The 13561-nt window shown below is 41.1% G+C and overlaps 1 protein-coding gene across 2 annotated transcripts in view; it reads left to right on the forward strand.

Annotated features, from left to right (window-relative positions):
- XPO6 (exportin 6) overlaps positions 1-13561 on the forward strand; it is a 112676-nt gene that overhangs the window by 40874 nt on the left and 58241 nt on the right. For both annotated transcript variants that reach the window (XM_081132718.1, XM_081132717.1), the window contains exons 5-6: positions 3316-3475; positions 5307-5384. In XM_081132718.1, coding sequence (XP_080988844.1) covers positions 3316-3475; positions 5307-5384 — 238 coding nt within the window. The remainder of the gene's footprint in view (positions 1-3315; positions 3476-5306; positions 5385-13561) is intronic.

The following is a 13561-nucleotide window of genomic DNA, read 5'->3' on the forward strand; positions in this document are numbered from 1 at the left end:
GAAATATCAATGATGAGAGAGTCATTGAACGGCAGCCTTCTGCACGTCTCCGACTGGGGATTGAGCCCGCAACCTGGGCATGTGCCTCGACTGGGAATCGAACCATGATCTCCTGAATCCCAGGTTAATACTCAACTGCTGAGCCATGCCCGGCCAGGCCTCTTTGTATTTAACCTTTTGCATTTTAATTATGATGTGTCTTGGTGTGGGCCTCTTTGGGTTCATCTTGTTTGGGACACCCTGTGCTTCCTGGACTTGTATGTCTTTTTTCTTCACCAGGTTAGGGAAGTTTTCTGTCATTATTTCAAATAGGTTTTCAATTTCTTACTCTCTTCTTCTTCTGGGACTCCCATCATGTGAATGTTGGTATGCTTGAAGTTGTCCCAGAGGCTCCTTACACTATCTTCAGTTTTTTGGATTCTTTTTTCTTGCTGTTTTGATTGGGTATTTTTTGCTTCCTTATATTCCAAATCGCTGATTTCACTCTTGGCTTCATCTGCTCTACTGTGGATTCCCTGTAATTTATTTTTCATTTCAGTTAGTGTATCCATCATTCCTGACTTGTCTTTTTTTATGATTTTCATGTTCTTTTTTTATGGTGTTGATGTTCTCTCTGTGTTCAAAGACTCTTCCCCTAAGTTCATTGAGCTTTCTTATAACCAGTGTTCTGAACTCTGCATCTAGTAGATTGCTTGTCTTCATTTTGCTTTGTTCTTTTTCTGGAGTTTTGCTCTGATCTTTCATTTGGGATGTTTTCCTTTGTCTCCTCATTTTGGCAGCCCCCCTTTGTTTGTTTCTGTGTATTAGGTAGAGCTGTTATGTCTCCTGGGCTTGGTAGAGTGACCTAATGTAGTAGGTGTCCTGTAGGGTCCAGTATCACAGCCTCCCTGATCACCCAAATTGCCCCTCCATTACCCTCACATGGTCTCTTTATACCCTCCTGTTGTAGTTGAGCCTTGATTGGTGTTGGCTTATAAATGAGAAGGATTTACCCCCAGGCCTATCTGCTGCAAGGACTGGCTGCAACGACTGACCACTTTGGAGGATGAGCTGTATAGGGGCCTGCTCCACAGAGCCAGACTTACCTCAGTGGGGTCTGGTACCAGCTGAGTCTGCCCCTTGAGTGTGTTGCTGTGGAGGTGGTTGAGTGGTGTTTTGATGCAGTCTGAAGTTGTCTACCAGCTGTGCTGTCTCTGGGGCCTCCTGGGAGGTGCAAGCCAAGGTCAACTGCTGCCTGTGTTCTGCCTGGGGCCACCTGGCATGAGCTACAAAGCAGTCTACAGATGGCTGCTACTTGCGCTGTACTTGGAGATGCCCAGGTGAGGCCAAGCTGCAAACCAAGTCCAGTTGCTGCTAGTGCTGGGCCTGGAGCCACTTTGCGAGAGAGATGGGGCATGGTGAAGCCAGATGCTTGTTTGAGAGATTTTTAGGAAAGTCTGAAGCATGAGCCAAGATAGGCCATTCATATGGAAAAGGTGCTATAAACAGCTTGGTTGGGCCCAGTAAGTTGGATGGGCATGGGGGTCTCAGAGAATGACCAGGGCTGGGCAAACAGTGATAGGCAGGTTGATGGAGATTCAGATATGGTGCCCGTCTGCTGTCTCTGTTGGGGGAGGGCTCATCAAAGAAACAATGGCCTCTGCTAGTTCTTCTGCCTGGGAGAAAGCTGTCCCCTTATCTCTCACCCTGATGCTAGACAGTTCCTCCCCGTATGTTCCTGGTGCCTTTTGAGCTGCTTCCCCAGTGTTCGAGCTCAGAAACAGTGAGTCCCAGTAAATCTGTGTTTGGGCCCTTTAAGAAGCCCTCTGTCTCACTCATTCTCAATTCCCGCTGTCTTTTACACCTAGAAGTTAGGGGGACTTCCCTTCCCAGCACTGGACTCCTGAGTTTGGTGGCCTGGTATGGAGCTGGGACCTCTCGCTCCACAGGGGTAACCTCCACAGCTGAGATATCTTCCTGATTTTTTTTTTTTTTTTAATATACCTTTATTGATTTCAGAGAGAGGAAAGGGGAGGGAGAGAAAGAGATAGAAACATCAGTGATGAGAGAGTCATTGATCAAGCCCACAATTGGGGCATGTGCCCTGACCGGGAATCGAACCCTGATCGCCTGGATCCTAGGTAGACGCTCAGCTGCTGAACCATGCCCGGCTGGGCTCTTCCCTATTTTTATCTGCCACATGTGGGTGTGGGACCGGCCCATTCTGCATCTCTGCCTCTCCTACTCAGACAGTCTCGATGTGGCTTCTTCTTCCTGTCCTTAGTTGTAGGACTTCCGGTTAGCTAGATTTCAGGAGGTTCTGAATGATGGTTGTTTTGTAGTTGAGTTGTAATTTTGATATGGTTGTGGGAGGATGCGAGTACCGCGTTTCCCTACGCTGCCATCTTGACTGGAAGTCTGCCCTGTATTTCTTGAGGTTGGGGATATATGTTCTATCTGGGTGCAGTTCCTAGTGTCATTCTCTTCTCTAAGGCTTATATTTTATAGATTGAGTAACTAAAGAACTTATTTGTATCAGAGAAGGAACTACATTTAAAGTTAATTATGATTTAAGAAAATGGTCACATGTCCCTTAAATTGTTTGCTCTATTATAGATTGTAGCATATAGCTCAACAGAGAATTTTAGTGGCAACTCATTTTCTTTTACCATTTCTGGAAACTAAAAAAAATGCAATAGCAATGCTCTGAATTTTGTGAAATTGATTAGAAAAATATAAGTAGTGTTATGGTATTGAAGGTGTACCTTTTTTCTGTTTCATGTTTGAGGAAACTATTATGGTATAGTGGATAGTGCAGGTGCAAGAATAAGTAACTTAATTTGCTACATAGTATTTGTGATATCATAGCTGTAGTCATAGTGTAATGATGTGTATGCAATATTTCTGCCTGCCACATGCTGAATCTTGAACTTGCATGAAGCATGTAAAAATTACAAATGTAAAGTTGATTTAACACCTGAATGTTGAAAAGTTGTCACAAATTGGTTTACACATGTGTTAACTAATAAATTAATCTGGGCAAAGTAACAAAGGCTATGTTTAGAATCTGAATATGTATAAAGGTTGTCATGTTAGGTGTAAAAGAGCATTGTTGTCATTTTTAAATTCATGATATTAGCATTTTATCTTTAAAATAAGATGAGAATATATTTTGAGTGGTTAAAAAAAAACTGCATAAATATACTCAAAGTCATTTTTCTAAAGCATTGATTTATGTAACCTGTTCATATAAGATTAAACACACAGGGGTACTTCGTCGGCTTAGTGTTACTCAGTCCTAAATCCGTTTGCTCAGAACTTACTTTTTCCTGGCAGTTGATCCAGTCCCCTGTGACAACCCCCCTTGGGCTGATCATGTTGAAGACAACTTCAGAAGAGCTGGCTTGTCCCCGTGAGGACCTCAGTGTGGCTCGGAAAGAGGAATTGCGGAAGCTACTGCTGGAACAGGTGCAGACAGTGCTTGGCCTACTGACAGGTGAGCACAGGTAGTGCCAAAAACCAGAGGCCTGCCTGCAAATGCCCAGAGCTCAGGCCCTGGCCCTCAGTATTTTTGAGCAGTTGTTTTAGCTGTGACTGAACCTGAGCATGAAAACAGAAAGGAGGTCGTGCTATTTTCCAGCACCAGCCCATTGTCTAGCACACGGTGGGTCTCAAAAAATGTTTGTAACTTATTTTTCTTAAAGTCTTCCATTAATTGGTCCTCACTCTTAAAATGTGATTAATGATATGTAGACGGACTCATAGGAATGTGATTGAAATGCCAATTACTAGGTCAGGTGGGTGGCAAGCGCTTCATTGAAAATAATTTGTATTTAAGATCAGGAGAAGTGGAGGAATAGGAAGGTATGAAACTTTCAGATTCTGTGGGGAAAGTGCGACAGGCGGGGTGTAATCAGCGCCACGCGTGCTAGGCTGCAGTTGCAGGTAGTGTTTCCTTTGCCCCCTTGTCTGTCTTGTTGGGCCCCGTGACAGTGTGCGGAGAGTGAGAATAAGCGGAAGGTAATCGGGAGAGCGGAGCGCCCCGAGCCGGTGCACCCCAAGCCGGAGCGTGTGGCCACTGCGCTGCCTGTGGTGCCTGCTCGGTAGGCGCTGGTGTAGCCTGGCTGAGACGTGCCAGGAGCCTGGGCTTGCTCGGGAGTGTGAGAGAGAAGTGCTCTTGTCTTCAGCTCCTCTGTCCAGCTTCCTTGGATGTCTAGGAACTTTTTTCTTTCGTGTGTGTTACAGAGGTACTTGGCATGTAGTGGGCGCTTAGAGTGGTTATAAGATTGCTTGATCAAAAGTAATCATGCCATTTGTCCCTGCCATTCCCCAGCTCCCCAGGAGAAACCCAACTCTCAGAGCATTCATTCAAAGCACTTATTTAAGACACCCCCAATTAGATGTTAATTTCTGGAGTTAGGGAGCATGTCTGATATCTCTACATCCCCCCTTGTGTAGCTATCACACTATAAGTAGTGTTATGGGACATTCCAGAACATTTACAGAACCCCTGCCCCCAACCCACTGTCTGTCTCTGGATTTTTCTATTTGAACTTTACATAAAATTGGAATCATACAATATGTGACCTTTCGTGTCTGGCTTCTTTTATTTAGCATGATATTTTCAAGGCTTACCCATCCCATAATATTAAATATTCTAGGAACAAAATATTTTCAAAAGCTTTTATGATCATCATAGGTGGCAGGTTCTGTAAGGAGAAACAAAGAGGAATGAAACACAACATCTGCCCTCTAGTAATGTATCCTCTGGTAGGGGAGAAAGGCAGTTAAAAACCTGCGTTAAGAGTTACAGTAGAGGTGTGCTTTATGTGAAGGCAAAACCTAACAGACAGGGAAACTTCCCGGAGGAGATGAGCTGAGTGGAATTCTTAGTACCAGAGAGGTAGCAGTTAGGCTGGTGTAAAGGTCAAGTTGGGATTCTGGGGGAGAGGGAGCAGGTTAGAGGTTGAGAAAGGGAAGGACACATGTGGAAGGAACAGCAAACAGTTCAGCATGATGAAACCTTGTGTGTGGGGTTGGGGGTCGGGCGAGATGGGGAGAGACCAGGTGCTGAGATTCTGTGGGGTGTGCTGTTTACTGGGTGAGGAAGATAAGAGGATTAATGGCAGGTTTGTAGGGGGAAGGTAAACTGAGTTTGGAATATCCAAGTGGCGCTGTCCAAGAAGCAGTTAGATATACGGTTGAGGGAGGGATGTTTAGACACTGATGTGTGATCAAAGATATCAGTAAGTTGCTTTTCTAAATTTGATTTGCATATGCTGGGGTTTATTTCTCTCTTAAACTCATTTTCTCCTTTCCTGATACAGGTATCTTGGAAACTGTCTGGGACAAACACAGCGTTACTGCCGCCACCCCACCACCATCCCCAACCTCAGGAGAAAGTGGTATGGTTTGCCCACCACATGGTGTTCCTTTTTTAAAATGCAGTGGAGGGTCTCAGCAGGATAGCGATTGCTTATTTATGCTAGATGCAGATGCTGACTCTTCCTTAATATATTTTTGGCCTTTTTGCCCATGCTTTCTTAGTAGCTAGCTTTCTTAGTTCCTCATAAGTACTTATACTTTCTAATATAATATTTAGAACAACATATTTTGTTTCCTCCTTGCCCATCAGGAAGATGACACCTTTGATCTTCTGTCACTCACTTCCATCCCCTTCAGCTTATAACTGCTGATGCTCCTGGTTTGTTTTTCCCTTTTTCTCAATTTTCATGGCTGTGTTGCTCATGCTGAGATTGGTGTGAGCCTGTCGGCTTGACAGTCTGCTTTGTAGTTATAAAGGGATTGCTGTTGTAGGAGGTGGGTCAGCCTGAAGGAGGGGACAGAAATGGGGAGTGCTTTCTTCCCCACTGGGCTCATGAAGATCTGTGCATTAATCAGCTTTGACTTTACCTCAGGTCAGAATAATTTGATAAAGCATGGGCATATTTGCAGTGGTCATTAAATAGTTTACGGTGGTTAGTTATTGTCCATAGTTATAGTAATATCTGTTTCAAAAGTCAGGGTGCAGTTCACCTAAAAGTGGCTACTTTCAAGGATGGATGGAAAGAGGAAATTGTGGCTGAGCAGGAACTTCTAGTTTCTAAATGCTCTGTTTACACTAAATGATCACAAATGCTTTTCAAGTAGCGTACATCCTGTGAGTTGGCACATATTTCTTCCTCTACTGTAAAGGTTGATGTGTAGCTAACGAGAAATATTTCTACATCTTTCTCTTGTACCCCAAGGAAACGGACTGTTGAAATCAGAAATCTCTAAGCCCGTGCTGTTTCATGCAGCCTTTTAATCTGTGAAGTTGAAATTCTTGCAGTTACTGGGGAATTGAAAATATATCATAAAGTTTTGGAGACTGTTCATTGTATACTATTTATTCCAAATTCCATTTATCATACTTGGATTAAAAACATTTAGAGTTGCCCTGGCCTGTGTGGCTCAGTTGGTTGGAGTGTGGTTGGTGGCAGGTTACCCAGGTTTCCGGTTCGATCCCTGGTCAGGGTTCATGCAGGAGGCAACTGATCAATATTTCCCCCTCCCCTTCCCTCTTCCCCTTCCAATCTCCTTTTCCCCCTCTCCTCTCCCCCTCTCCCTCCCTCTTTTCCTCTCTCTAAAATCAATTAAAAAAAAAATAAATAAAAGCATAAAAACTCCCAAAAAACATTTAGAGTCATTTGTCATACTTCTTAGATTAAAGTCTATTACAGAGGCCTATAATATATTAAAAGCCCACAGGAAATTGAACTTTATTTGTACTTGGTGGCAAACCTTCATTTTCAAGATGGATATTTGAGGCGATTTAGCAGATTTATATTTTGCAATGTTTGAATGATTGAACGAAAAATTGCAAATGACACAGAGATTTGATTTTATGAATGTACCCCTTGGAATCTCCTACAATTTAGTTGATCTTAAAATGTGTCATTTCATTTAAATAATAGTTTGCAAAGATTAGTTCTTTTGAATTAGATTTGTTTTTTAGATAGTTGAATCCTAGCTTACTTAGCATCCAGTTAAAGTTAGCAGCATCAGGTATACTCCAGTAAAACTTGTTTTTCTGTAGTGGTTTTCCACTATCAAAATCTATGTGTTTTACTTGGCTTTGTTAAGGTATATTCCAAACTAACAACTCAATTTATACTTTGATAGACTTACTTTCGTGGAGGGCAGGTTGGGGAAATCAGATAATACAAATAAAAAATAATGCTTGCTCTTTCATGTGTTGCCTAGGTTTTGTTTATGAAGTTAGGAAAAATAAAATATGAACTAATTTGACTTTTCCATATAAACAAAACCTAAAAATATGGTGTGTACTTCTTGACAATGGCCTCTTAGACACTATTACATTTTTTTCGAAGTCTTGAATTTTAGTATTTGAGAGAGAATAAATAAATTGAGACTGGGCTAAGGAATTAAATAAGCTTTTAAACTGGTATGCTTTCCTTTTAAAAAAATAGAATTGCATGTTCACTTGTTGCACTCTTCTCTTTGTGACAGTTGCAAGTGAAGCCATCAGATTTTGCTCTATTATTTGGGCAGCACTGATATATAATCAACATGTTTTGATGCTTTTGCTTAACTGCCTTTGTGCACTTAAGACACCAAGTTAAGCAGTAAAACTTCTAGAAAATTGTTTAGCTTTCTTGACCATTACCTTAGTTTTATGTAGGAAATTCATTCTGAGAAACGTTAGGACCCAGTGAGTAACCAAATAACTTTTAAACACACCCCATCAGTAGTCTCTGATGGGCCTTCCCTGCCCTCCTGAAACCCTGTGCAGCTCCCTGTTAGACTTAGCCCTGGGCCTTTGGTCTCTTTTCTCATATACTGTCTTGTAAAGTTGTTTTCTGTCTGATCATTTTCAAAGAACAAAGCCCAGGGACCAGTTCCTGCAGCAACTACTGTAACAGTCAATATAGAAAAAGTCTTAAAGGGTGTGTGTGGTTTATTTCTCAGAATAGTTCCCCAAACTGTCACCTTATCTCCTAAACTTCTTTCACTAGACCAGCAGTAGATGTGAAGTAGATGATGGTTTCATGTTTCATTACAAACAAGAAAGCTGGGGCTCCTGGGAATAACTTGCTAGAGGTCAGGTGCACTGTTTTTATCCTAAGTTTGCTTTCTTGGTCACTCTCACCACTTCTGCTGGCCTCCTTGCCCTGGTTTAGAGCCCTGGCCCTTGGAATTCTGCCACGTCCATCCCCTGTATGCCTTCTCTGGCTGTTGCTGTCCTGTGCGGATGAAATGAGGGATGGTGTGGTGTGTCCTGCAGGCTGTGACTGTTGCTTCCTTCTGTGTGTGTGCAGCCTCAGCCCTTTTAGTCTTGTCTTGCCTTCTTTTTTCTTGGACAGTTGGAAAAAAGTGAACAAAATGAAATTATGTAAATACTGCAATTCTGAGTGAACTTTGATCTGCAATAAAAATTTCTCATCCACGTGGTATGTATTTTCAAGTACAGTGTAGATGTGTACATGCACTGGTGATGGGAAGTGTTTCAGGGTGCAGATATGTTAGCTCGGGTTGATTGAAACCAATTTATACCTTCCTATTTTTCCCCAAACTCTTTCCAAAATTGCACGTCTTTGTGCACTTGCAAATCTTTTCATGTATTCCCTTATAAACTACTTATAGAAAGATGGGACTTGGGAGGCTCACACACAACTCCTGTGATCTTGTTTTCTTGTCCTAAGGGCTCCTTGAGTAGAGTTTCTTGCCATGTGGTCAGTGGTTCTCAGTTGGGGCGATCTCGCCCTGTAGGGAATTATTTGTAAATGTGGAGAAATATTTTAGGTTACCATAACTGGATGGAAGAGTACTACTGGCATCTGACGAGTGGAGGCTAGGGATGTTGCTAAAATATCCTACAGTGCACAGAACAACAAAGAATCACCCAGCCCAAATGTCAGTAGTGACACTCTGAGTTAGTAGATATAGAACTGAAAACATACAAATATAGAACACATACAGAATAGAAAATATACGGAATTTTAATAATAAAAAAAATAGAAAAGCAGTGGGATCTTTCCATGAAAGCCTGTTACGGGTATTCCAACCATGTCTGGGTTGCTTCCAAGTATAAATGCTCCGCATTCATCCACACGCCCCTTGGGGCCTGGCTGCATGCTGTTGCCAGGGCCTGGCACAGCTCGGGGAAAAGGAAGCTGCCCATAGGTTTAATACTCCAGGTGCCCTCTCACACAGGTAGCTTCTTAAAGCTCTCCCAAGTTTTCACTGGAAATGCTGTAGCATGAAGCAGTCTCTCTGTTCTATGGTAATTCCTTCCACTTTGATTAAAATAGAATTTTTGAAAAACTCTTCCATAAGCTGCTGAAATATCTTGAAGTAGAATAAAATCACTTTCATTGAGAAATAACATTAAAAGATTCTTGTTTTGAGGGGAAAAAACCCACAGGTCATCCTTGACCACCTAAATAATTTTTACCTTTGCCTAATCCTGTTCAGTTTTTGTTCTCATATCTTTCTATAGTTGTGGCAATAGTGTACACATGCTATTTTATGTATGGCTTTAGATCCTATATCTTATATATTTGAATATTAGCTTTCTTACTGATCATTTTTCCCGGTTGCATAATCTTTCTGGGTGACCTGCCTTCTGGGAAGGAGCATAGGCTTTGGGGTTTCAGTTTCAGTTCTGCCCCTTAGTAGCTGAGGAATATGGGGGAATTGCCTAACCTGCCTGTGTCATAATTATTCTAACAGTCTATAAATGCCGACAATAATAATACCTGCCTCAGAGCTGCGAGCATGAACTGGAATAGGTACATTAAGTGCTTAGTGCAGCATCAAGCCAATGAGAATAGACACCTAATGGTAGCTGATCCGAACATCGTTATTGTCATCGATGTTTTCACTCAGCATTCCCATTCTAGAAAAATTCTTCTGAGCTAAAGAGTGGGGACAACTTTTCTTGTTTTTTTTTTTTAAATCCTCACCCGAGGATATTTTTTCCATTGCTTTTCAGGGAGAGAGAAATACCGATGTGAGAGACACATTGATTGGCTGCCTCCTGCATGCAACCCCGACCGGGGCCGGGGATGAGCCCGCAACCCAAGCACGCACCCTTGGCTGGAATCGAACCTGGGACCCTTTAGCCCATGGGTTGATGCGCTAACCACTTAGCCAAACCAGCTAGGGCTCTTGTTTTTGTTTTTAAAGCTAGAATTTAGTTCTATTTAGAAATGTTCAAGAGACTTTGGAAAGGTCTAAGGGCCCAAAGAAGTCCAGATTTAATATAAGATCATACTGAGGTGGTGTTTGTTGCTTCCTCCATTGCTAAAGCCTCAGTTTGGTCCTGGTTAAGAATCAGACTATGCTCCAAGAATTCTAGTTGGATACTGGTAGTTTCCTCTGACTCTGGCATCTTTCATAAATGGCGATTGGTCCATGAATGACAAAATACCAGAAACAGTTACTGTCTTTGGAAGAGAGTTGTGTGATTCAAGTGGAAAGTCTGAACAGCAGCTCCAAAAATCAAAATTTTATTATCTGCCCAGTAACCAGCTGAAACGTTTGCAGATTCTACTTGAGCGTCCTTCTGGCATTAGTCATTGAAACCAGGTCCTCTGATTACCAGCTTTTGGGTAGCTGAGATCGTGATGACTCTCATTTGGAATTAAATGCAGCTCTTTCAGAACAGAAACCAGCAAACATACTTTAAGATAAAATGCCAGGGGACAACTTTTTAATCTGTTTTCAATGATAGAAACTAACCCTTTTATTAATAAGTTACTACTCGTGCCCTGGCTGGTGTGGCTCGGTTGGGTGTCATCCCTCCCGTGCACCAAAGGGTTGCCGGTTTGATTTCAGTCAGGGCACATACTGTACCTGGGTTGCGGGCTTGATCCTGGGTAGGGGATATACAGGAGGCAATCGATTGATTAATGTTTGATGTGCTCTCACATCGATGTTTCTATCTCTCCCTCTCCCTTTCTCTCTCTCTAAAAATCAATAAACTTCTTTTAAAAATAAATAGAGCCCAGCTGGGCGTGGCTCAGCGGTTGAATGTCGACCTGGGATCCAGGTGATTGGGGTTCGATTCCCGGTCAGGGCACATGCCCGGGTTGCGGGCTCGATCAGTGACTCTCTCATCGATGTTTCTATCTCTCTCTCTCCCTCTCCTTTCCTCTCTCTGAAATCAATAAAAATATATTAAAAAAAAAAAAAAAGATTTTAAAAATAAATAGATTACTCATCAAATTTTAATATTATATTAAAGAATAGCTACAGTAATCTGGAAAGGCCACTATTTCTTTTTCAGTCATATATCTATGTGCAGCTGGGTTTTCTTAATATACTTCTGTGAAAGCAACATATTGCAATAGATTGAATGCAGAAGCAGATGAGACAATCAGCTGCCTTCTTTGAAGCCAGATATTAAAGAGATTTCCAAAAATTTGAAAACAGTGCTACTCTTAGTAATTTTTTGGGAGCAAATTATGGTTTTTTTCATTTGAAAATATGTTATTTATGCTAAGATGTAATGGGCTTATTATTATTAAATGAATTGAATATTTGAAAACTTTCAGTTTTAATTTCTAGTATAAAAAATATCAATATAAAGAACCTGCATAAACAAAAGCTCTTTGGTGTCCTCAATATTATTTTTACATAGATATAGATAAGAGAGATAAACCAAATAAAAAGACAAAATGGCATCGTAGCATATATTTGTTCTTAGTAAATTGCTGACCTTGAGATGCTTTTTCCATAAGGAATATTAGTTTGTAAAAGATACTTCTAAGGCTAAGAAAAAAAGATTGACCTGGCCTGGTGGCTCAGTTGGCTGGAGTGCTGTCCCGTGCACCAAAAGGTTTTGGGTTCCATCCCTGGTCAGGACACATTCCTAGGTTGCGGGTTTGATCCCCAGTCAGGGCGTGTACAGGAGGCAGCTGATTAGTGTTTCTCTCTCACATCAGTGTTTTTCTCTTCCTCCCTCCCCCCTTCTCTCCCTTCTGCTCTAAAAATCAGTAAGAACATAGCCTCGGGTGAGGAATTGAAAAAAGATTATGAAAACCAGTTTCTTACTACATGTTTTAATTTTAGACCATATATTTAGAGGCTTCTTGCTTGTGAAAGATGAGAAAACACACTATTTTATAATTCCTGTGTTTGTTTAGTCTTGATTCTATATTTATTTCAGTCCTCACATGAGTCCCTTCGCCACAGATTCTCCATTCCTTAATTCTTTAATTTTATTTGTCACTTTATTTGCATGGTTTCATTGGTCAGTATCCTCCTCAAGAAGAATTTATGGGCAATATATTATCTGAGTTTTTGCATGTTTGAGAAAATGTCACCTTCATTTATACTCGAAGGAGAACTCCGGTTAAGTCATTCTTGGCCACAGAACTTGGAGACACTGCATCACTGTTTTCTAGCTTTGAATGTTATTGTGGAGGAGTTTGAATTCGATATTTTCTCCTTTGTATATGTGCTTCTTCTGCCTACATTTCTTCCTTAATCCTAAAGTTTTTAGTATTGATTACTCCGTATCATTTTTGGGAGGGACAGAATAAGTCCTTTCATTTTGTATAGTCACATCTTCAGGAAAATTTTCTTCTTCTTAAGTTTTGAATATTTTTCTTCTTTTGTCTTTTCTAAAATCATTTCGTAGCTTCCCCCCATTTTGTTTTACATGATATTCTTTTTTTTTTTTTTTTTTTTCAAAATATATCTTTATTGATTTCAGAGAGAGGAAAGGAGAGGGAGAGAGAGAGATAGAAACATCAATAATGAGAGAGCCATTGATCGAGCCTGCAACCCGGGCATGTGCCCTGACCGGAAATCGAACCCCGATTGCCTGGATCCCAGGTCGACGCTCAACCGCTGGGCCATGCCCGGCCGGGCAATTTTACATGATATTCTTTAGTCCAGTGCTTTCAAAAGTTAAGCAAGCATAAGAAGCACCTAGAGAGCTTGTAAAAACTCAGATTCCGGGGCCCTACTCCTCAGTGGGTGTGTGGGGGGTGGGGCCTGATAATTTGTACTTTCTGACAGGCTCCCGAGATGCTGATGATGCAGGTCCACAGACCTATTTTGACTGGCCCAGTAATTCTCTAATTTTTGGGCTCTGGGCCTCTTTATTTTTAAATTGAGATATAATTGGTATCTAAAGACTGTTAGTTTTAGGTGCACAGCATAATGATATGATACATGTATATATTGTGAAATGATCATAATAAGTTAACATCCATCACCTTCCCTAGTTATTTTTTTTTCTTTAGACGAGAACTTTAAGATTTTTCTTAGCAACTTTCAAATAAATACAGTACTATTGTTAGCTGTCGTCACCGTGCTGTACATTACATCTCCAGGGCTCATTTATCTTGTAACCGGGAGTGTATACCATTTGACCCTTTTACTCATTTTGCTCACCCTCACCCGGGACTCCTTTACTCTTACAATTATTGAGACCCTCAAAGAGCTTTGTGAGTTATATCTATTGATATGAAAACAAAATTTACAAATATTTATTAATTCATTTAAAAATAACTGATGAAATCATTATATATAAACATAATATATTTTAATGAAAAAATAACTATGT

This window comes from Miniopterus schreibersii, assembly GCF_964146895.1.
Source record: "Miniopterus schreibersii genome assembly, chromosome: 3".
Classification (NCBI taxonomy): Eukaryota; Metazoa; Chordata; class Mammalia; order Chiroptera; family Miniopteridae; genus Miniopterus; species Miniopterus schreibersii.